Raw genomic sequence first — 24,723 nt, forward strand, 5'->3', positions numbered from 1 at the left:
CCTGGAACTGGAGTTACAGATAATTATGAATAGCTGTGTGGGTGCTGAGAATCAAACGAGGCTTCTCTGGAAGAACAGTTAGTGCTCCAACTGCTGAGCCATCTCTCCAGTCCTTATTCAATTTTTGTCTAGAGACAGTGAAGTACCACAAATGATGAAATATGGAACTAATATTGCACATGGTTGCACATTTATATTCTATTGTCATAGGAATTAATACGACAGAAAGTCATACTCCATGTCTTTTCCTGAAAAAAATTTAATTTTAGTCATTTCGTGAATCAAATTGCCTTCCTGTATAAATGGTATGGTGCCTGATTTTTTTGAGTATATGTTTGGCTTTAATGTTAGAACACAAGAACCTAACTGTCTCTAACAAAGTTTGTAGTACCAACCCTGATATCAGCACAAATTCCATTACCACACTGGAGTATAGAACCTCAGACCACTACCTGATGCTAGGGAAAGCTATGGTTGACCCTAGCTTTTAATGGAATGTGGGCATGGCCATTCACACACTAAGAAAATACACTACTCTGGACTTTGCAGACAAAGGCCAAAGTCCTGTCATTCTGGTAAAATTGCTTTGAAGAAGAAAACACAGTGTTTCTTTTCTCCCAGAGCTGTATTTGTTAGGGGCATTTTCAGACAATAGAGTCACCGACACCCCAGGTCTACCAGATCATTGGTGACTCTGTGGCAGAAGGAACTGTCAGGAGCCCTCCATCTGTTTTAAATAACTACTTAAGTCATTAGCCACCGAGGAGGATATCACCATGCCTTAAATGCAATGACCAAGCATGTAGGCAAAAGGCAAACCCCTGCAGCGATTTCACAAGATGTTATCTTGCTGTCTCACAGCTGAAGGATGTATGTAGAAAAGATTTATATTGTAAACCAGTAATTTAAGGGTGACAGTGCTGTGGCTGGTATCAGCCTAAAAGTGGGTCTTGGAATTTTCCACTGGCTTGGGAAGCTGTGCTTGCTGCCAATCTGAGTGCATGGTGCCTGCCAACTGTGTTTATGTGACTTTCTCCTAAGTCACCTGCCACCTACATGGGTCTGTATGTCACTCTCTGCCTTGCACCACCTTCACCTTGTAGAGCATGTACATACAGACATCTCAGGAAGCCTTCGGTTCTTCTCATTCCTTGTAGAAAACTCCCTCCCAGGTCTGAGCTAGTGTCCTACCTGGGACAGGGAAGTGTCTGTCCCCTGACACGCTGTCTGACTCACATGCTTCCTGAGAGGGCAGCTCCTTAATGGAGGGCACCACCGTTCTCGGTAGTGCCAAGAAACTCACCCAAATCACAACTTTCTGCTATATGTCTTTAGGAGTCTCCTGACTGTTCACTGTCAGTCAGGATGGGGAAGAGAGTACAGGGGAGATGACTCAGCTTTAGCTCCTTCCCTTCTCTACAGCTGCCCACCTGGAGGTGACCACTAACCAGGAAAACCAGCTCTGGACACCACCTGTTAAAATGTGCACTGTAGTAACGCTCTGCTCTCATTGGTTTAGAGTTCCCCTAAAGCAAACTGGGCTTGGGCTGACCATGTCCTCTAGCCCCCTGCTGTAGGAATCTCTCCTGATCCTCCAAACAGGACAGACTACCTTTTCATTCTGCTCCTCTAGGACCCTCAGCACTCTACCATGTCACATGCACATAGGATGCTGTTGAGGGGCTTAGAAAATATGGGGAAAAGAGATGGGTAACTTGCACCATGAGATGCATCTGTCCTGTTTGGGAAGGAGGTGAGCTGAGGACCTTCCTCCTGTCATTGAGCAATGGCAGAGTGATGGCTGGCTATGATAGGGCACTCTTGGAGGAAAGGAGCAAGGCTCATCAACCTAGTGCTCCCAAAGCCAGTGTAGTCCATGACACACCACTTGACAACACAGAATGAAAGTAACATGTGCGTGTTACACATACTGACTAGATTGCAAGCATAAACAACACACAGTTGCTGGACAAAATCCCTATATCTCAGACCTGGAGGCTTGTGAGGCTACTGGATAAGAAGCCACCCAGGAGGCAGAAGATGTGATCTACTTAAAGATGAGGCTGTGTGTCAGGTTGGGAACATTTTGACAACTGTCCAGCATTTATGTAGATTGTGTACTCTAGAGTACATGGGGCATCCTTACAGGGAAATTTTCCTGTCTGCAGTTTGCTGACAACTCTAGACCGATTAGTCCCATCAAAGCCTCTGTTGGTTTCCGGCCTGGGAGTTACTCTCTGGCTCGAGCAGTGTGCCCTGGGCTGGCAGGGTTATATTCCGACCAACCTACCTGTGTCCTCTCTGCAAGGAAAATTATGTTTATTACTGCTATTCAATATATTTCACACAAGCCAGTGATATGTGTGGAATAGCAATAGATATAAAAGGATGTGTTTGGAAAGCTAAGGGCATGAGCAGTGTACTTCAGAAAAACAAAACAAAACAAAATAAAACAAAACAAAACAAAACAAAACACTTACCTGACATGGTGGGAGGGGAAAACTCTTCTAAAAGACACAAAGGAGGTGGGTTTTCCTCATGTGTACACCTCCCACCCATTACTCTCCTTCAGTAGGAATAACTGATCATCACGTAGGAGGTCCACACCTCCAGAGGGCTGTGGGCTGGGTGGATTGGAAGGGTAGTGGCTGGGAACATGGGACACATGATCTGGGGCCCCTACACACAGAGATGGTCAGGGCCTGTCATCCCTGTCATGCCCAGGAAACCTACCGGAGTGCGTCCTCAGGTGGCCGGTGAGGGCATCCCTCCGGCGGCAGGCATAGTTGCAGAGATGGCATTTGAAGGGCTTCTCCCCTGAGTGCAGCTTGATGTGCCGCAAGAGGTTGCCTTTCTGGGTAAAAGAGGCCCCGCACTGGTTGCACTGGAAAGGCCGTTCACCTGGGCGAGAAGGGAAGAGGGTACCCTGGTAAGTACTGAGCCAGAGCTGCTCAGGAGGACGGCCGCAAGAAAGTTGTTTCCCATGGGCTTGGTGACTTCCACCGGCTGCAGGTTTGATAGAACATGAGGCTTTCAGACTAAACCTGCCAGCTGCTTAACGCTTCACTGGCTGGGTCAATTTGATCTGAAAATCTAATTTTTTTTCCCTAAATCAGAATGGCACATCACAATGCAAATTCAAACTCATTTAAATAAAGTGACTGCAACATTTTGTGATGAAGAGTCACTCTTCCTGATCAGCAGTTTTGGAATAAACCAATATCCAATTTTGCGTGTTGTGGCATTTGGTGGGGTTTTTAATGTGGCTTTTTTCAAAGGGTCTTTAAAATATGCCACTGAAGCAGCAAAATAAAAAGGAAACTCATTAAAAATGCATTTCAGGATCACAAGTTCATTTCAGCGTTACATTCTTATATTTAAATGAAAGGCACTTCATTATAACAGTTATAATAACTTCTTTTCATTTACATTTTCCCTGTATTTTCCCTTTCAATTTCTTCTCCATTACCTGTCTGTCCCTAAGCAGGCAAATCAGGAGAGAGACAGACAGAGAAAGTGTGAGCGTGAGAGGGAGAGACTGGAGAAAGATTGAATAAAATAGAAGTTCAGGAACAGGACAGCCGCGGCCTGTCCTCCAGAGGGAACCCCTGGCTCCTGCGCTTGGCAGCACAGGGAATTGCCTGAAACTTCCTGCCTTTCCCTTTCCTCACAACTTGGAGATTCTTCAGATTCATTTTTGTGTCCGCAGTGGACAAGTCATGTTTCAGGTACAGATCTTGCTGCCATTGAAGGCTTTACCAAGGAGGTTACTCAGTTTGTGACTGAGACAGCCCAGGGTTCCTGCAATTTGCGCCCAAGAGTTTCGGCTTACACCATGGGTCTGGAGAAGGTGAAGGGCTACTTGTGAATAAGGAGTGTGTGACTGCCCTGCTGGGTGGACACTAACTCAGCCTTTAACTCTTAGGAAGATGTGCCCATCACATTCCTTATCAAAGCTGCTTTTGAAGAACAGGATGCTTCTTCATTCAAAAGACCCATGTTCTGGGACACATTTCTCTTAAGGATAAACAGTGTGTTAAAAATATCCAGTTAACATTTCTCCAACTGGGGAATGGAGGAGAAGCAGAGAGTTTATCATAGTTACTGAAGAAGAGCTCAGGTGGTGCTGCTAAAACCCATGCAGGTTAAGCTTTAATGTGTATACTGGTGCTTCAATTTTCTCATTACCACTAAGTCTTTTTCACTGGGCAGTTCAAACACAAAAGTTAGAACTAATTTACAATAATACTTAACGGCCAGTCAGAGGGTTCTTCATACTAACCAGTAAGTATTCAAAATTTCCCAAAATTCCTGTCTGGATGAGACCCAGCTGAATGTGAAGACACCATTTAAAGTCAAGGAGGACAAAGAATGGTAACTGAAGTAGCCTTGCTAACCATCACCACGTCTGTGAGACCCAACTGCACACTCAGCTGACACTGTGTTCACAAAATGTTCAGCTCCAATTGGATGAGTGGGAAAAAGAAAATCGAACAGTGTATGCGGGAAGATGCAGCTGGGAAACGGAATACTGTATGTAGCCCTTACTCAGAGAGGGTGGGCCCTCAGGCTGCAAGGGAAAGCACATGTAACAGAAAGGAGACACTCCCGGTGATCCCAGTGGGCAAAGTCACTGGCTTAGCAGCTGAAAGTCCGCTTTCTGAGCTGCCGAGGTGTTCCAGGGATATGTTTCCCTGATGTGAATTTTGAGCTAGTCATTGGGAGACAGACAGGACTGATAATTCAAAGCACATTGCTCTTCTACAGGAAGGGAAAATGGGCATTCTTTGGGGACTGAGAACTGCCTTCTCACTTGAGTCAAAGCATCTTCATGGGGACTGCTTGCTTGGTGTCTCAATCCCTGCCACAAAGCAAAGGCAGCATTACTGCAAATCTACTGATTTCCAATTGCCTGTGTGGGATGTAGAACCCATGGTGGGGAGTCTTGGAGACCACCTTTCTAAAGTGGGCCATATGGTATTCTACTCAATGCAGGTGTTACACATAAGAGGGTGTGTTTGAAGAGCTGGCTCATAGGACACAGCCCCTGTCTGTTTCTATTGCCAGTTGGCCATGACCTGTTTCCTGAAGGACAACAGCTTGTAGCTAGGTTAAGGTTCTCTAAACTTGTATCTACCTCCATTTAACTGGGATGAGACATTAGATTTACAAATTCTAAATTTAATTTCCATCCCAGGCACTCCACACTTTTTATTCCATCATAATGCTTGTGACGCTTTACTTGGGTAATAAAGAATAGCTTCTTTAAAAAAAAAAACCATGGTAGAACATCTGAGGGCCTGTCTGCAGAGGTATATTTAAGAAAAAAAAAACACATGGCATACAAGAATAGATTTGTAACTACCATGCCTGTGGCAGCACCTGCTAGGCAGGAGACCACAGGAAGCCAGACTTTTTGTTCTGCTCAGGCCACTTCCTGGTCTTTACTATTCAGAATAATGGTGTTACAGGTGGGGCCCCACTGCACTTGCTGCAGCTTTCCCACCACCCCAGGGTGACCCTCATACTCATCCTGAGATGTTGTGGGTACGTTGGGATTGTGACACTCGAATCAAACATGAAACCAATGGAGCTCCCTAGGGGAAGTGACACACTGGTGCCCACAAGCCATTTAGAAAATGGCAGCAGTGGAATGTCACCCAGCAAGTGGAGCAGAAGCTGGGCTATGCCCCTGGGATCTCTGTTTACTAGAAAAGGGACTGCAAAGCCATGAGCCTGGGTTGACTGGGTCATGGGCAGTGGGAAGAAGAGAGGCTCTGGTGCTCATCCTAGCTTGTCCACTGGGGTGCTTCTCAGAGGCCCCAGAGATGGCTCTGCTTATTGTCCCATCCTCAACAGCATGTCCCCAGAGGCTTATTGTGCTCCAGGTCCCATGCCTAGCATTCTTGGGGACTTCTTAGGAATGCTGGCTCTCTAGATTCTCCCATGATCTGAATTAGGTCCTGCATTTTCTCAGGATTCCAAGTGATCTGAAGCTCCTTTCACAGGGGTGGGGTGGAGGGTAGTGTTCTCATTGCCTGCTGTTATTGTAGGAATGCAGAGCCCAGAACTTGGCTGCCACATTCCACCCAGACCTGGAAGAGAAAACCTGTCTGTCCTGTCTAGTTATTCAAACCTAGTTGGCTAAATGCGCTTTTTATTTCTACCTGGGGATTTGTGTATTCACATATATGAAGATAGACTGTGAACTCGGCCAGGATCAAAACTTTGTGTGTGTGTGTGTGTGTGTGTGTGTGTGTGTGTGTGTAATCTCTTCTTGTTTTTAAAGTGAAGGTCTAGTCAGGATTGATACAGTGGGTTGTATGCTCCTCTTTCTGTAAGTTTTCTGTTCTAAACTTGAAGAGCTTAGCATATTGGAGTAGATCTGATACTTGGTCACTATTTGTTGAGGAAAGAATGTAGCAAGTATCAGGTACTCTCCCAGATCTGTTGATGGCAGGTTTAATCATACATGTAATTTTTCTTCTTTTCTCCTTCTCCTTCCTCTTCTTCTTCTTCAAGTCAAGGCAAAATGTTGGCAATTTAGCACATCAGAATTTGATTCAAATATTTATCTAAGGGGATTTTCACTGTACAGTCAGATGTTCCCCATCAGCAGTGGTTTGCTTCAGGCCCTAGAGTGGTTGAGCATCTGTCACAGGAGTCTCCATGTTAATTTCTACCTCATCACAGAAGGCAAGAGCAAGGCTGCCCTCACATTTGGTTTTCTCAGGGCTGGGTGTGCCAGGACTATTTCAGTGAGTAACTTGAGAACTAAAGGGTCCCATCAGAAATGCCAAATTTGCCTAATTTTAAAGTTAAACTTTTGTTGAAGACAAACATTTATTAAAGTATCATCTTATAAATCATTTCTACATATACTATACATGGAATATATAATTTTGGAAACTGTTTCTGCTTATATATAAAACCACAATCTTGGAAACACCTCTATTCCTTGATGACAGCATTACTGCTCCATACATGTTCTAGCTCCTGATTGCTTTTTGGATAACACACACTTGTTGGGTCCTATGTAAGAAACAGACAAGGCTGTCATTTTCAAGCCATCTTCCTCAGCTTTCTGAGATGTCTAACAAAACATGCTATCATTCATTTGTGCTTGTTTTTCTTCTCCCTCCTGGATACTGCAGTAGCAGATGCTAGCATTCTCATGCCCCAAAGAAGCCTGTATATGGGTAGTGATAGCCCAGGGTCTCTAAGTTTTACTTGTAAGCTTTATGTGGCTATGAGAGTTGGGTGAACCTGCCAGGTTATGATACTTACCTTTCAAGAAACTTCCATGGAAGGAAGAGTAATGTTTCTCTTTACCATGCAAACAATTGTACTGAATGCCATTAATGTTTTATAGGAAGCCTCTTTAGTGTCCTTAGTGATGGTGGAGTGACAGTTATGTTGAACAAGTAGCTGACTGTTGATATTCATTTGGAACAGGGGTAGTATAGCAAACTGAAGCTGGGCAGGCTTCTCACAGTGCCAGTGGCAGGGGTAGGCATGGCTTCTGAACACTTACTTAGTTCTGAATAGACTATTGCGTTTTCTTATTCTCTTAAATCCTTATGCAAACCTTCCACCATAACAGGAGTTTGGCAGAAAGTTTCCTACCATTCTGGGAATGAAAACTTGAGGCAATATGGCCAGCTGACCCACAGACTCAGAGTGTAGGGTGAATCACTTTATGCTGACCTGCACCCTTTCCAAAAAACATTTTGCTGCTAGGCCACTACTCACTAATGCCTCTGAACAGAGAGTCTTGTGTGTCAACAAGATTAAAACAAGTATTTTATGTAGAGTTTCTCAATGGGAATCTGTGAAGTCAGGTTTGGTGCAGCTCTAGCTTTTGATCTCGTCTTGTGAAGGATGGACGCTTTGGACATGAGAGTCAGCACACGCTCATGGTTGCTGGGAGCTTCTCTCTCTCTTTTTTATTTGTGAGTATAATATCAGAGTCTCAGAAGCTGACATAATACGCTGTTAGCCTTCTCTTTTGTTCACAGGGTTGATTAGGTACTTGCCGAGAAGACCTTTCAAATACTGCCCCAGAGTAAGAAAGTTTTGCCTCAGTACAACTTGGGAGCTATTTATATGCAACTGCCTCCCTGCTAGCCAATGGGAAACATGCTTCAAGACCACATTCCCTTTCCCACCCTCCTTCTGGTCTTTGAACTTAGGGACTTGTGTGTGCTAGGCAGGTGCTCTACAATACTAAGCTGCATCCCCAGCCCTTGACAGTACATTTTGCTCCTTCAGCCCCCACAGGACCTCAGGAAACACTCAAGGAAAAACTATGTCAGGCCTTACCAGTATGACTTCTTTTGTGAACCATGAGCACATTGGGCCCGATGCAAATGATCCCACAGATATCACACTTTAGTTTTCCGTTAGGAAGTCGAATGCCTCCAACTCCTGACAAAGCCGAGCTGCCTTGGTCCCTGTGGGAGCCATTCATTTTCTCTCCTGAGGCATCAAGCATTCGTAAATCCTCTGCACATTCTTCCCCATTCATTTCACAGGCACGCCCATTCTCTTCATCACTCTGAGTCTCTATTTTAACATTACTGGCTGAAAGAGACAACACAGGAGGCCACTCAGTGTCATTGCAAAAATAAGTCACAAGATAGTAACACAGCAACAACAAGGCATCAAATAGACAATTGGAGCATCTAAAGCAGTTCTGAGCCTGTACCTCGGGGTGGGCAGCCTGAGCTATGCATGCACCAAGCTTCCAGAGAGCATGGATGGATAGTACCTACAGGGTACACTGAGGGTGCAGGTGCAGAGGTAGGTCTGAACAGGTACCATCTGCTAAAGCAGGAAGGGGCTGTTTATAGAGATCATGCCGCAGTGGGGGCTTGTGGTACCTGGGAGGGTGGCAGGGGACCTGGAACTGAATCTTACGTGTTCACAATGTGAACACTTGGCAGTAGGTAGTGACAGGATACCTGCCCACACAGTCAACCTCTCTAGCACTGGAGAGCATCGGCACAACCCGTAAATGTTTTCTTATGCATATGCACAACAAATTTGGAATAGCTCTTTGCTGTTTGGAGCTCTCATTCCAACTCCTTTGTCTAAGTTCAATTTTCCTCACAAATGGATTTCTTTTTAACCTTATAGCAGCAGACCTCAGCCTGTGCCCTAAGGACAGTGGACCTCAGCCTGTGCTCTAGGGTAGAGGTGTCCCCTCAGAGCTCCTTCATTTGCTAAGGGGTTAGCTGGAATAGTTTATGAATGCAACAGGGAACAGCTTTTCAAACAGAAAGATGCCTGTAGATTAACAAAGATAAAAACACTATTGACTCTGCAGCAACCCTAGCACAACTCATGTAGTCTTATTATTGGCCTATTTATTTTAAAAGAAAATGCAACACATTGCGTAAACACACTCCTGAAACACTAACGGTACAGTGATGAGTTCCACAAGCTATGGTCAGTAGAAACTAGTCATACTCTCTCACAGTGGTTTTATAGGCTCATAAGAGTTAGGGAATTATGTTCCTCTAAGTAAAATAATTACTGTGGCGACTATGTGACATAATGGAGAAGCAGTTATTTGCTTTTCATTTGTGTGTATATGGGAGTGTCTGCTCGTATGTATGTACACCATGTGCAGCTTTGTGAGACAGGAGTTATAGGCTTTTGTGAACCACCAAATGTGGGTGCTTAGAACTAAGTCTGGGTCCTCTGTAAGATGGTCAACTACTATTAACCATTGATCCGTATCTCCAGCCTCTACTTCACATAACTTCTGAGGAGCATTTTTGGCCATGGATCCTCAAAGTTTGGTCCCCAGAGCAGCAGCCAGGACACAATCCAAGAGGATGTCTAAAGTGTGTACTCCTGGGTTGTACTCCCAACCCTGCTGGTTCCCAAAATCTGGGGTGAATTCAGCTGTGTGTTTGAACAGACTCTTGGGGGGGGAATCCAAGGTCATTTTACAGTGGAGAATATCCAATTAAAGTAGCCCACCTGCTTCACAGCCTGAGAGATGATCTTATTAAGAAATTTCTCTTGACTGGGACATTCGAGGTCCAGACACCTAGAAAAAAATGGCTGGCCTGGAGGCTTGGCACCTTTATTTAAAGGCACAGTGATCTTAGGCAGGTCATCTGACTTCTCTATGCTTTGATTCCTTATCTGCAAATACAAGGACTATCATAGGGCCTGGCCAGCCTGAGAGAACTGAGGAAAGTAGCAGTTAACTGGGGCTGGGGCTGGGGCACAGCAGGTGACATCCACACAAGGCTCCACCTGACCCCAACAGTGTCTATTGTACTTACCTTGTACTAGACCTCTGGTACTTTAATGACACTTGCCATTTGACCTTACAAGAACTCAAAAGGGGCACGCCATTACCATCCTATGTTTTGTAGAGGTAGAGGTACAGTTCAGTCAAAGAACTTGCTATGGTTACAGAGCTAGCAAATGGCTAGCTCCAGATCTGGGAGGCAACCCCAAGACAGAGGTCTCCAGTACCCACTTACTGCCAACATTATCCTGTTAGCTCTTTGCAGAAAAGACTTACTGTTAAGTAATGGGATGAGATGTACAAACCAGAACATGGGCTCTGGGGTCCTGGAAGTGAGAATGGACTCTGAGGCTATATTCAGCACATGTGCAGGACAACACTGAAATTTTGTAGTGGGCAATTCTCAGAAAGCTTTTCCCTACAAGACTCTGATCCAAGACTTTGCAAATCAGCAGTCCTTACTTCCCTCAGAGGCCAGATCCTATCCATGAGGCAAGAGAGGAAAGGTCTGTGGTTCACACAGTGGTGTTTAATGACACTGGACTCTAGAGTATCTGAATTCTTAGATATCTTTGGGTATATTTAAACTCACCAGAATCTGGACTCTCATGGCTATAGTTTAGATAAACACTTTCCAAAGGCTCATTCAGGGTGAGATCCTGTTCTGAGGTGGGACCTGGTGGGAAGTCCTTAGATGGCTAGTGGTGTCCCCTCAGAAAGACTATGGGACTCTATTTTCCCAGTCATTTTCTGCTTCCCAACTTTTGATGTGTGATTGGCTCTGACACATGCTCCCCATCACTATCATTGGCCATTCTCACCAAAGTCCCCCTCCCCCCACTGTTTGCTTGGAACCTCCAGAGCCAAACTAAATGCATGCTTCTCTATACTTGCTTTGGGTTTTCACTTAGCAAAACAAAGCTGACTACAAAGTATTCTTTAAGAAGAGGAAGACAGGCCTACACTAGAGCAATACTCTGTCTAGCCACATAAGGCCCTTACCAGATGTAGACACCACATTCAACTTCTTATCCTCCACAATTACAAGCTAAAGGAATTTACATGGTTTATATGTTGACTATTCTGTAGAATTTTTGTTATAGCAACAGACCATAGACTACATCAAATTTGTTCTCTAGGAAGCATGGTAAAGCTACAAAAATCTCAACCTCTGGTTATTTTTCAATTACATCTCTTTATTTTTTTCTAAGTGAAACTAGGTAGTCAAAGATTCCATGGAGAAAATGATAGCTGGCTTGACAAGTTCTTAGCCATCACAGCTAAGGCACAGAACTGCAGCAAAGTGTCTAAACCAGAAGTGTCCACAGCTGGATAAAAGCCATCTTGTGGAAGAACATGTATTAGGATGATCCCCTTAGGATGTTCCTGACTCCACTGGACTCCACTAAGGTAAAGGAGGTTGTGACTCTGCTTTCCTAAGCACACTGCATGCAGGGCAGAGAAGCACATGCCAGTCATAAGCATTTTTCTATATGAATAAAAACAGTGGAGTTCACATGCAATCCTCTGGGGGATTTCTTGGCACATATCACTAATGCCTGTGTGGGTCCTTCCCAGAGAAGGCCAGGACAGCAGGGTGCATGGGCAGTAGTAACCTTCAGGCTTCTTGTTCAGGAGCAGCTCTACTCTAGCAGGCGGCTTGCAAAATGAGGAGAGTGGAGAGTCAGGAGGAAGCAGGTCATGTGATGGGTGCTGCTTTATAGGGCACTGGCTCTCTGAAAGCACTCAAGGCCCACCACTAGTGTGACTCAGGCAACTGCAGGCAGGGCTTTGGCATGGCTACCTTACAAGATGGTGCTGCCACCAGCTGTGTCAGCATCAAAAGAGAAAGGTAGCTCAGGAGGCATGAGGGTTGTTCACAAGTTGTCCCAGTGTCACTGTGGGCAACAGATGCAATGGGGGGAAAATAGGTGGATGGCTGCCAAGGACATAGAGTATGAACTTCAAACTACTTGATCTGATTTATACTGGAGTGTTAATATTGTCAATTATATATAAGTGTGTATGGGCATGGTGTGAGGGAGGGAGGGAGGGAGGGAGGGAGGGAGGGAGGGAGGGAGGGAGGGAGGGTGGGAGAGGTTAGTGCATAGTATGGGAAGGATGATCAGTAATCAGAAAGTTTAAGACTCAAAGTTTATGTTTCTGAGAAAGAAGATGCAGTGTCTGCAGATGCCAGTGGGTGTGGCCAAGGGCCATAAATAGTGGGAACTGAGCAGGTGCCCTACACGCATCCTAACAGGAGAGTTCCATGGCAACTGCTGAGCTGGGAGCTGCTGGTGTGATGCAGACATTCCCAGCCATGTTTTGAACTGCGAGGTCTGTGGTGTCTAATGGAGACTGAGTGACCAGAGAGAAGAGGATTTGGTGAGAGGCAGGTTACACTGTCAGCATGAGGAATTTAAGATTCCTTCCATGTGGAGTTTTTCTATACAAAGATGGAGAAGGCCCTCATATCTCTGGAGATAAATGCAAAGTGGGTGCTTGCTAAGTAGAAGAAATCTGACAAATTTCTATTCAACCAAAAAGGCTGTCCATGAAAACAAGGCAGTCTGTCTAGAACCATTTAGCTGTGGTATTCCTTCAGTGAAATGCTGACTATAAGGAATAGACTTACACATATTTTGTAAACTCTATCTGTATTCAACTACTTAGAACAACGAGAAGGTTGATAAAGTGCTTTATTGAGGTGATTAATATACAACATAAATGGAGTCCTGTGAGTGTCCTCGCCACCCTAAGGCTCTGGTCTAACCTACTCTCCCAGCAACTGACAGATAACGGACGAGGCTGATGTGAGTGTTTACAAAACATGGCTTATGTTATCACGATATTTACAAGCCCCGTATAAAAGCTACCTTGCTTCTCAGTTGCTACTTAAAATGGAGAAAAACAAACCTTCTCATTATGTATTTTAGAGGCCCACCACCAGAGTGGTAACCCTGCTGTCCTAAGAGAATGTCCCCCAACCCCCACCCCTGAGTGTGGCAAGGCCTCCAGCATCTAGGAAAAGGTCTGAACCAAATAATCTGGAGATGTGAAGGAACTCAGGCCAGCAGGAGCCCAGAGGCCTGGCTTGGCTGCCAAGTGTGCTGTATCCTCGTGAATAATTGAACATTTTTAATGCAGAGGTGTAATGTGCACGGGCAGGCTCTGGCTTACAGATGTGATGCCCACATTGTCATTTCCCTTTCATAATGCTTCTTAATATTTACTGGAAAAGTAGATTTTCAGAATGTACAATGTGATTTTCCAATTGGAAAAAAAAATCTGAAGTTGTCATTCCAGCATGGGTTTAAATCAGGTAATGTTCAATATTTTAAATGGAAAATGGGAGATGTAAATGTAAAGATGTATCTTTAAACAATAACTGTAGCTAATAAGTAAAGTGGAATAAAATACATAAGGTATATTTTGATTTATTTGTGGTAATAGGTGATGATCAGAGACACCTATGTGCAGATTGGTGTTTTTATGTTTCCTCTAAAGACTTATGGAGCCAGCAGTGTGGTGCATACTGCTGGGAGGCAGAGGCAGGGGTTAGGAGTAACCAGGACATCCTCCATTAACTACCTGGGGAACTTGAGGCTAGCCTGAGCTGCATGGCACCTTGTCTCAAAAAAAAAAAAACAACTAGAACAAATTGTAAGCATTAGTTAGAAAAAATTTGTATAACTTAATATTGTTTAAAAATAGTTAAAATAATAGGATTTCTACCTAATCAAGCCTATTTTTGGAAATAATCTTATTTGATGTTTTGGTCTTCAAATACAATGAAGTCAGGGATAGAAACATATCAGAAAGTAGAAAATTATTTAAAAAAAGAAGTTTAAGGCACATTTAAAATTTTCTCAAGTATCTAGGGACTCAAAATGGGATAAAGACGGCAGAGGAGGCCAAAAGTTTGTTTTGACTTCAAGAAGGGAGCCTGTAGGTCAGTTCTCTACCATGACCACAAGGTGGCGATATCGGCCCAGAACAGTTTGGTTGCTGGTGGGCGGAGACTTGAGGCTCAACCAACCATTTGTTCCAGAAAGGTACTTAACAACTGAGGGGAAAAGGGAAAGAAAAAGTGATAATATTACTATGAACTCATCTTTATAAGCGGATAGGCATGAAATACATGAAAACATTTATCAGGTCTCAGAACATCTCCCACTGTCATTTTTCCCATCCTGAAAACCCCACCCATCTGCTTGGACATTAGTTGATGCCTGGCTTTGCCCATTCCTCAGGCTTACTGAAAATGTGTCTCAGAATGTCTTACTATTATGTGTACCTGACTTACCAAAGCATTCCAAAACTGTGATTGGTTGGCTCAAAGTTAACATGATTCCTTGCCCTGGCACATTCACAGCTCACACATGAAAATGCGTATGTGTACATACATGCCTACACGAAGAAGTAAATCTCAGATCCTTATCTTCACTTTGAACTGAAGGAATAATTAACAAGAGAAACATTTCAATAAGCGTCCTATATTCTGGAAAGAGAAGTCTATCTGGTCTTCGAGCAGAAGCATACCTAGGTGGATACTGCTAATCCTGTGCTTCCCAAGTCGTGTCTGATAACAGGACATCATAAACCTAACCGTTCTGTTGCTGACACCTCAATATTAAAAGCAGAGTTGTAAGAGGTCAGCAAGCTGGGCTTGGGGTGTAATTTGGTGGTAGAGAGTGTGCTTCTGTTTGAAGCACTACACATCGACAAACTGCTCCTCAAAGCGATGCCAATACAGTCTGCTTTCTGGTGCTGCTTCATAAAATTAAACGTTGTATTGATACAAGGGTTGAAGACTTAAGACCTACTGGGTTTAACAACTTGTTACACTTGTATTAATTCCACTTGCATTAAAAAAAATAGTCTTCTCTATTTTTGAAGATACTCCTTACAGTTGCCCAAATATAGTTACCATTTTCAACTTTCAATACATTAAAAGATTAAATTACCATCTAGTTTTTGGCATAGCAGCCCAAAGGAGAGGGGGCTAGCCTCCATGCATGCTAACACGGTGCATGCTTAGGTGGTAAGCCACCACAGAATGGCCTGGAAACCCATGAGTTTTTCTTCTCTGGTCTGAGGTTAGCACTCCAGAGCAAGGGAAAGAGGTGCACATTTTTTTTCCTGTCACACAAAATTGCACAAGTTATCTGAAAAGATGTTGGTTTGTTTGATGCTGACAGGAAGCATGGACCACAAAGTTGTTGATCGCAGTTTTAATCGGGACCCTGCTGAGCAGCCTCTCAGTGAGACAGCCACTGTGGCTACATTAGTTCTTTCTCTCCAGATGCCTCACTTTCATGTCCTCTACCCTCTAATCCTCTCACTAGCAGATCCTTACTGGTGAGCCGGGCATGGGCATGCTGTGCCTCACTTCCATGGAGGCAGAGGCAGGCAGAGGCAGGGGCAGGGGCAGGGGCAGAGGCAGGGGCAGGGGCAGGGGCAGGGGCAGGGGCAGGGGCAGGGGCAGGGGCAGGGGCAGAGGCAGAGGCAGAGGAGGCAGAGGCAGAGGAGGCAGAGGCAGGGGGAGAGGCAGAGGCAGAGGGAGAGGCAGGGGAGAGTCAGAGGCAAGGGGAGAGGCAGAGGCAGGGGGGAGAAGCAGGGGGAGAGGCAGAAGCAGAGGCAGAGGAGGAGGCAGAAGTGGCAGAGGAGGAGGCAGAGGAGGCAGAGGAGGAGGCAGAGGAGGAGGCAGAGCCGGAGGCAGAGGCAGAGGGGCAGAGGGGCAGAGGGGCAGAGGGGCAGAGGGGCAGAGGGGCAGAGGGGCAGAGGGGCAGAGGGGCAGAGGGGCAGAGGGGCAGAGGGGCAGAGGGGCAGAGGGGCAGAGAGGCAGAGGCAGAGAGGGAGAGAGGCAGAGAGGGAGAGAGGGAGAGAGGCAGAGAGGCAGAGAGAGGCAGAGAGGCAGAGAGGCAGAGGAGAGGCAGAGAGGCAGAGGCAGAGAGGCAGAGGCAGAGAGGCAGAGGAGAGGCAGAGAGGTAGAGGCAGAGAGGCAGAGGCAAAGATCACTGCAAATTTAAAGTGAGTCTGGGCATCCCAGAGCAGTTTAGGCCAGCCATGGCTAAAAGGGAGACCCTGCCTCACAGACAAAACCAGAACCAATCAAGCAACCCCCTCACCCTTTGCCTTTGCACTAATTTATTGTATCAGTGACACACCAGATGATGGATGCTTAATGATAGAATGGCAAACATTTAGTTCATCACATTTTTTTTCAAGTTATAAAGGAAGGTGTTGAGAGAGCATGCAGGCTGTGGTGTCTTTGTGATGAAAATGACCATGAAATGAACATCTGTTTTCTAGAAGCAAAGCATATACTTACGAGAGAAAGATTTGGGAATTATTGCATGAAAATCCCTAAAGCCATCAGCCCCATATGCAACTGCAATAAAGAAGGCAAAAAGAAAGCCAGGCTGTAATATCATCACAGACACAGTAAGAGTGTAAAAGACAGTGCTGTTTTTAAAAGGCATATTATTATGTAAAACCACTAGTTAGCTGCTAATTTGTTATTGTTGGTCTTCATACAAGCTACAGAAAAATCACTGCTCAGAGCAGGACTTCTGAGCTATGAGCAAGCTCCTATGGGCTCAACAGCTTAGAAGCATACCTTAGGACATTCTAGAACCAGGGGAAACCATTCAGTAGTACTGGCTGGGTATGATCGCAGCCACATCACAGTATCACACGGGGGGACACACATCTCCACAAATCAGTGTGCTTGCTCCTAGGTAGACTGCCCCTCAAATGCTCTTCATTTGCTTGCTTTTTTTTTGTCTTATAAAGTATCCAGTGAAAATTAAAACGTTTCCAATCAGCCTTTTGGATGGGGAATTGTTACTCCAAAAGGAGCTAGGGGATTTCTGTAGGGATTGCTTAGCAGTTGTCTTTATAAATGGCACCAAGCTCCATGCGTGTAGTCTTCTGCAGGCAGTTCCTAGTGAGTTCCAATTCCTAAGATCTGGTACATCAGGCACATATGTCTGTATGTGTGTGTGTACATGCATGCACACTGCATGCACACTCACTCATGGTTTCTTTCCAAAAGCGTCAGCCAGAATTGTATACACAAAGGAGCTGGCTAAATTCAACTTGTGGGATCAACTACTGACTTAGCAAGAAAAAAAGGCTGACAGACTTCAGGAAAAAGACATATTTATCAAACTTTGCTTAAGTCATTGTTTCTCAAATTTGTTTGGCCATAGATACCTTCCGTTTTTCCTCATGAAAAACTTTATATATGTGGATAGTACATGCACAGTTGTGTGGGTATGTATGTTTGATGTTTCCTTAATTGCCCTGGACATCATCATCACCACCACCATCATCACCATCATCTTTTTTCTAAAGATTTATTTATTTGTTTTATATATGAGTACATTGTAGCTGTCTTCAGACACACCAGAAGAAGGTATCAGATCCCATTACAGATGGTTGTGAGCAACCATACGGTGGCTAGGAATTGAATTGAGGACTTCTGGAAGAGCAGTTAGTGCTCTTAACTGCTGAGCCATCTCTCCAGTCCCCATCGTCATCTTTTGAGATAGGGCTTCTCACTGAATTTGTAATCGCCAATCCAACTGCACTGGCTAGCCAGACAGCTCAGGGCTCCACCTGCTGCTCCCTCTGCCACTGTAGGGATTACAGGTGTTCATTGTCATGCCTGGAGTTTACATTTTTACTATTTAATATGCTGACCATGGTGACATGCCATGAAATGCTGAGCCCCTTCCAAAAGAATTAATCCTTTGTCTATGGTAACTCAAGTCAGCCTGCGAATTTTCATCCCCAATCAAAAAAACGATCAAAAGCTTAAAAGCAAAATATAGCTCCACTTACTAAGTTCTGTCTAGTATGGCAAAGCTGAATTGATACAGATACACTGTCCACACAACAGCCTGACCTTAGAAAAGCATTTTATGGTGTTCTAAGTAGGTAGGAAATATGTCAAACAGCAAACCCCTGACCTAGGCTAAAATCCAGTCTCTGATAGCAGCAGCTCAGTGGATCCCTATAAATGTCAGGTGCACACAAACCGCTTTTCACAGACAGCCTCCAAGCCTCACTGTGGGCCTCTGAGGTAGACACCACCACTGTTTTGACAGTAAGGCATCTTGGACTCAAAGGAAGTCCTATACTTTACATTAATCATAGTGTTTAGTAAATGTGAAAAGTTAATGTCTTGGTGTTTAGCATAGAAATATGAAAATTTAAGGTCATAGCTAGTTACATGACACTCATAATTCAAAAGACACTGTTTTGCAAGCAGCCTTCTTTTGGGTGGTTGCAAGGCACTGGGAAATGTGTAAGTTTTGCAGCTCCACAGGCATTCACACACTTAAGTGTGCACCGCCATGCATATGTGTATACTTGCCTGGACATGATCACAATGGGTAACAGTGCATTTACAACAGATTTTCCCAAATGACAAACATGTGAGCAGCTAATAACTTGCAGGGTGTTGCAAATACATTTGCCTACTTGTGCCTGCTCTACAGTCCACACAGCTAAGCCTGGCATTCTTTATGTACATACAGAGGAGGGAAGCTCAGGGGTCACCAAGAGTGCCTTGGATAATGTTCCCAGGTTGCTTCCAGCAGCTCTCAGTCAGGATATAGTTACTGGTTGCTTGCTCTTTTTCAGCCGTCTTCAGGTGCACGCTCATTGCCCTGTGATACCCTGTAAAGTCTATATTCTATCCCATCACAAGCAGCTCACCTCACAATGGGACCTAGGGAGCAATGTGCTTTTATGGCTTTGTTCTCATTTCCCAGACAGTCTACCCTGGCTTTAAGCCACTGTTTTAGGAAATAGCACAGATAAAAAAAATAATGTTTTTTGAGATAGGATCACACTATGAAGCTCTGGCTGGGTTGGAACTTGCTATGTAGACTGGGCAGGCCTTGAATGAACAGAGCTCCATCTGCCTCTGCTTCTTGAGTACTGGCATTAATGGTGTCTGCCTTAACTTTTGGCTGCAGTGAGAATTTGTACAAATCTTTTAAGAATCACAAAATATATCTTTTACAAGCTTCTCTGCTAGGGACTTCTGATTTCCAAATTCTTGTGATCACTACCGTATAACATACTGAAATCCCCTCAGATTCTGAACCATTGTTTGAACTGCCAAATCTGTGTACACTATGGGAAACAGGTTGGCATTACAGAAAGCACACTCTTTGGTCTATATTAGCTTTGTATCTCATGAGTGGCCCCTGATGCTGCACCTAAGGTAGAGGTGAAAACTATTTGAGATTTTCAGAATGAGAGGACCTCTGCTCCACTTTCAGGTCTAAGAAGGTCAATGACAGTCTTCTGTGGAAGGTAATTTGGCTCAGATTTGTATTTACAAGAATTCAGGAATATGTTATAGCTTGGTTTTACATCTCATGCTTTAAGTCATGCTAATTCTTCAGTCACAGAAAAATCATTAGTCCATTATTAACATGTCTACAGTTCACAGTGACCTTGGCATTCCTTACAGGTCTAAAGAAGGGATGGCCTATAGGTGTGGTTGAGACAGCAAGAGTGATAGGACTGCAGAAGGCAGGCAGAGAAGAGGACCATCCCCACCGACACTATAGATATACTCTACTGGAGTGTAGGGTGAACCCAGAGGCAGATCCTCTTTGAGAACCAGTATACTTTATAGACAGATACATTTGTTCTTAAGCCTCCCTGTTGGCTGGGTGGCTCAGGGTTTTCTCACGGGAAGAGGACATTAGCTAGATGACATCACTGATATAAGATGTTGTGGTTCCAGCCTTGCAAAGAGACAGCTAAGATACAAAGCAGCCCCATGTCCCACCTGTGGACATAGTGGAGAGATGTGTTGGTGTGCGGTCTTACACCTACTCAAGTGACTTCCACCGCTCACCCAGATGCAGAGTCAGAAGAGTTGTGAGGCTGTTCCACCTCTTTCAACCAGTAACCACCTCCTCCTGCTGGGACATCAAGGGTCCTTCTGTGTAGGCTATGATGCTCTGCATGACTCTAGGCAAGCAAGTATAGAAAGAGCAGGCAGCAGAACTATGCCAGGGCCCAGAGAACAGGATGCACCCAGGCTTCCTCCTACCTGCTGTTCCTGTGACCTCCAGGCCCCAGACAGCTGCCCATCTCCAAACCCACCCTCTCCCCCAGGCCTAGCTTCCTTCCTATATCTCCATGTGTGTCAGTAAACAAGGCTGTAGCCAACAAATCCACCAGAGTTCCTCCACGGCCACCTGAAAAGTCCAGTGATCATCCCAGCTTCTTCGAGAAGGAGCCTCAGTTTCCCTATTGTGCCCCAATCCCACCCCTGCCACCTCCCAGACCAGGCTGTATTTGTGTCACCTCTTGCCTGTGCTTCCTGCTCACCATCGTGTACCTTCTCTGGTTGTGTGTGCACTTGGGCTGTGGTCTTCGGGTTCCCATCTCAACACATCTGTCTCCCAGATCGAGGCTGTCATTTTCCTTGCTTCTCTATGACCATATCTGACGTCCACATGGACCCAGTCTACAGTGCTCTGTGAGAGGAGACCTGGACATCTTGTGTCCAAATTCCTCTACTTCTGGCAACTGCTATCAGAGACTCTCTGGGCAGATCACACTATTCAATACATAAAGGGATGGGCCTTAGGAAAACACGAAAACAAGTAACAACCAAAGCTCACAAATTCCCCATGTGTGAATGCTGTGGTTTCCATCTAACTATGGATATTCTTGTCCCACAGCAAACCCCCAGCCACCATTTGCACACGTCTTCCAGGCTTAAGTAACTTTTTGGGTCCTGAATGGAGACACCAGATCATCTCTTCCCCAGAACCAGACTCTCTACTCTCTGGACTCTGTGTGTTTGGTCCTCACAGTATTGTGGAGTTGTAGGGCCTGCTTGGTGATCTTAGCCTGGAGATGCTTCTTCAGAAGCCCTCCTTCCCTCTGGCCTTTGGTCTTCATGTGAGCCTGTTCCAGGCAAATGCCCAGCTCTGAAGCTCATGTGGTCTGACCATAGCCATGCTCAGAAAGAGGGCATGACTCACTAGCACTCAGTGTCACTTGGTAGCATGCACAGGAGGCACAGGGTGTCTGTGACACAGTTCAGCTAGAAAGCTCTCTACTTAATAACTACAGTAGTTGGATAGTTTCAGAAATCCACTTCCAGTAATTGAGAAGAGTCAGAGGACATGGCGAACACACTGGATTTCACATGCAGTTCCAGGACACATGTATATTTAGTGCAAAGTCAACAATGGGGAAAGTAAATTTTGACATTAATTTCATTCAGTGTCATACATTACTACAGTCTATGTCTCTTGGCTCTCCAATCAATGGACCCCCTGGCTTCCATTGGTTCTGGAAGCTCTTGAACTTAGACATTGGTAAATCTAGAAGAAACAAAGGTGGCTATGATCTCATGGAAGGAAGAGCCAGTTGACCATGTCCAGGTCAGTGGAGGCATCTGAGGGCTTTCCCTCCAGGCTGGAAAATGTATCCTGTGCTGACTGTCTGAGCTCACTTTCCTTATCCACCAAGTGGGAATAATCCCATCTGCTCTGTCAGGTTTGTGTGCTGAATCATGATAATACTCTGAGGGCCTGACTGCCACACCGACAGGACAAGTAGTTAGCTTTGTGCTCAGCACAAAGTTACAGGCTGGGAAGATAACGCCTTATCTTCTTGTCCACAAAGAATCCTATGGGCCTATGACATTGGCTACACCCAGCTACCGTTTGTCACCTTCCTCAAATGGGAACAGCAGCAGGAAGAGGGCTTGACAGCCCACCCAGGACAATGGAGCCAGGGTAGAGGATGCCAGGCGAGCACCATTTGTGTGTTCCAGCCCTGAAAATCCCAGCAGTGTTCTCTGCTCTAATATTCTGACAGGGACTCATCTCATCTGTGGTATGTTTGAGGTGATCTTCCCTGCCCTTTAGGTTGCTGGGGAGATGGACGCTGGGGTTGTTCCCAATGTCAGTTTGTCCTGCTCCCGGTTCCACCTATAAGATTTGCTTCCAGAGCAGACAACGTAGAGGTCATAATGGAAGAGGGCAGTGTCTCTCTTTCTGTGGTTGTAGCACACCTGGGTTTTATCTTCAGTGCTGAGGGCAGAACCCAGGGCTGTGAAGACATGAGGCACGTGTTCCTCCAGTACTCACACCACCAACCCCTGACCTACCTTTGCCTGTATTTTACCAACACAATACTAAATTGTCACAGAGAACAAAGTAAGGTAGAAAAAGCAATGCATGACTTAGACAGACAGACATGGATTCAGAAGTTCCTTTAGAGAGGATAAGGAGAGAACAGAGAACAACAATGATGGTTCTATTCATATTTGCAGGAGAAGCCACAAGTTATCACCATGGTGCTATTTGTACTTCCTCCAGGTCCTGACACTCCTGGCCCTTTTACACACAGTTCATGTCAACTAGGTCAGGGCTCTGGGTCTTACGGACCCACAGTTTGGAAGGTTAAATCTGGTTGGCTGGGGAAAAAAAAGCTTAGAGATATTTTATAAATGGTTTAAGTTTCTTGCTTTTTTGATATTTTTTAAAAGAAGTGCTACATTTTCAGCAAACACATTAGTCCTTCACTTGTGTGGTATGAGTGAAATATGCAGAATTGCCATGAGGAAGTTCCTAAGCATCACCTGTAAGACTTGCAATTCAAGAAGAACCATGTGAGCAAGAGAGAATTAAAACAGTAACAGAAGCTTTAAAGACAGACAAAAGGAGTATTCTGATGAGTAAGGCGAACACCGTGTGGGCAGAGGGGGATCATTATTAGAAAGGTACTTGTCTGGTGTCTCATAGTAGGGTGACATCATTTGAGGTCTTGGACCTGAGTTAAAAGTTGAAATGTTTATTTCCCGTTTCATTGGAAATTCTGTGCCAGTGAGAGACATCTTTACTAGATCACACAGGCTAGTATACTGAGGATAGAGTATACATCAGAATCTTGCTGGATAACTAGACCATGAGCCAGAGCACTAACTGCAGATGTCAGGAGAGACACCAGGAGGCTTCTGTGGTTATCTTCCAAAACCCAGGCCCTAGATGGGCTGGGCAGACATAGCCAGAGGCACCCACCACAAAATGAAGAGGTGGTTGTGTTCACCAGAGAAGTTCAGAGGCATGGGAAGAAGAAAGCCTGGTCATTATCAGAGTAAAGTATGGGTCAGCTAATGATAGTATCCATCCACTGCTAGGTGTGAGCCGAGTGAAGAGGTTTCACATGGTGGTAGACTGGCCTTTCCAGCAGCATGCTTCCAAGAGTAGCGAGTTGAACTGCCCACTAATACCAGCAGTTGGCAAAATGTAGGGCTGAAAACAATATATGGACTGTTGTACTTGACCTAGCTTCCTAAATATAGTTCAGAAGTGTGCACCTCTCACATGGTGAGGTGGAGGGTATGCTGGCCCTTGAAATGAGGGGACACATGCAAAGTAGAGCTGGGCACTCTAGCTCAGGTGGGTTCGCTCCTTGTGGCCCTTCATACATTCATGGCCATTCCCTCCCATCCTCAGAACTGGCTTTGGGTCAGCCCCAAAGATTCCAGAAGTCTAGGCCGAGCTTCAGGGTGGCTGAAGATAATGTAATCTCTCCTGGGACACACAGAGGGTGGAGCCTCTGCTGTCCCTCCCTTCCAGAAGCCCAACGGGCTCCTGTCAGAATTCCAAGCAAAGAGTGACTCAGCAAAGAAGGGGGAGTGATGGGAAGGATGTCAGTCTTTCTACGGCTCTCCCTGCTACAGCCCAAGTGTTGGCTTGCAGTGTGTGCCTTTGTCTGTGGGGAGGCACTTATGCACACTCAGGCTGAGAAATTGGGGTTGGGGTGGTCAGCAGGCTTTTGACAACTTCACACACTGCAGGAGTCAATGAAACCCTAGTTGTGCTTTGGTTATTTCTTCATGTGCTCCTCCTAGATGCCAGCTCAGATGGTGAGAAGCAGAGAGGATATCTGCAAGAGCTGGCCATGTGCACAGGACAGCGAGCTGCTTGGGTCAGCGGCTGGGATGCAAGCGTGCTCATGGGGGTGGATATACTTGGCTGGCCTGGTGTACCAGGCACAGAGTTGTGTGTATACAGGAGTCATCACAGAGTGCAAATGGTACAAACATGTAGCACATCAAGATCACAACGACAATCAGTTAGTGGCTGAGCACCCATATTTACAGGGACATTTCCATGTAGGATGAAAGCAGTTCAGATAGGGACCCATCGCTACTGTTCTGAACACGAGGTCAGCTTATCGACACGCTCAGACACATTCTCCAGAATTCTGGCTCTGGGGGCCAGGAACCTGATGATATTCAGGGGATGAACTGGGCCGCTGCAATATTTACAAGTCAAAGTGAACTTATGTTCCCTTTCTTTCTTTCTTTCTTTCTTTCTTTCTTTCTTTCTTTCTTTCTTTCTTTCTTTCTTCTCTCTCTCTCTTCCTTCCTTCCTTCCTTCCTTCCT

At 45.2% G+C, this 24,723-nt stretch overlaps 1 protein-coding gene across 9 annotated transcripts in view; it reads right to left on the reverse strand.

Annotated features, from left to right (window-relative positions):
* The window catches only part of Ikzf1 (IKAROS family zinc finger 1), a 90,301-nt gene that overhangs the window by 15,345 nt on the left and 50,233 nt on the right, over nt 1-24,723 (reverse strand). For 6 of the 9 annotated variants that reach the window (XM_028777844.1, XM_028777869.1, XM_028777890.1 and 3 more), the window contains exons 4-6: nt 16,605-16,664; nt 8,323-8,583; nt 2,734-2,901 (exon numbers count right to left, since the gene is read on the reverse strand). In XM_028777844.1, the coding sequence (XP_028633677.1) occupies nt 2,734-2,901; nt 8,323-8,583; nt 16,605-16,664 (489 nt within the window). Of the gene's footprint in view, nt 1-2,733; nt 2,902-8,322; nt 8,584-14,576; nt 14,635-16,604; nt 16,665-24,723 lie in introns of those variants that run through there. The other 3 variants (XM_028777899.1, XM_028777852.1, XM_028777907.1) reach the window with 3 other exon arrangements.

The sequence above is a fragment of the Grammomys surdaster genome, unplaced genomic scaffold (genome assembly GCF_004785775.1).
Source record: "Grammomys surdaster isolate TR1022 unplaced genomic scaffold, NIH_TR_1.0 67, whole genome shotgun sequence".
Taxonomy (NCBI): domain Eukaryota; kingdom Metazoa; phylum Chordata; class Mammalia; order Rodentia; family Muridae; genus Grammomys; species Grammomys surdaster.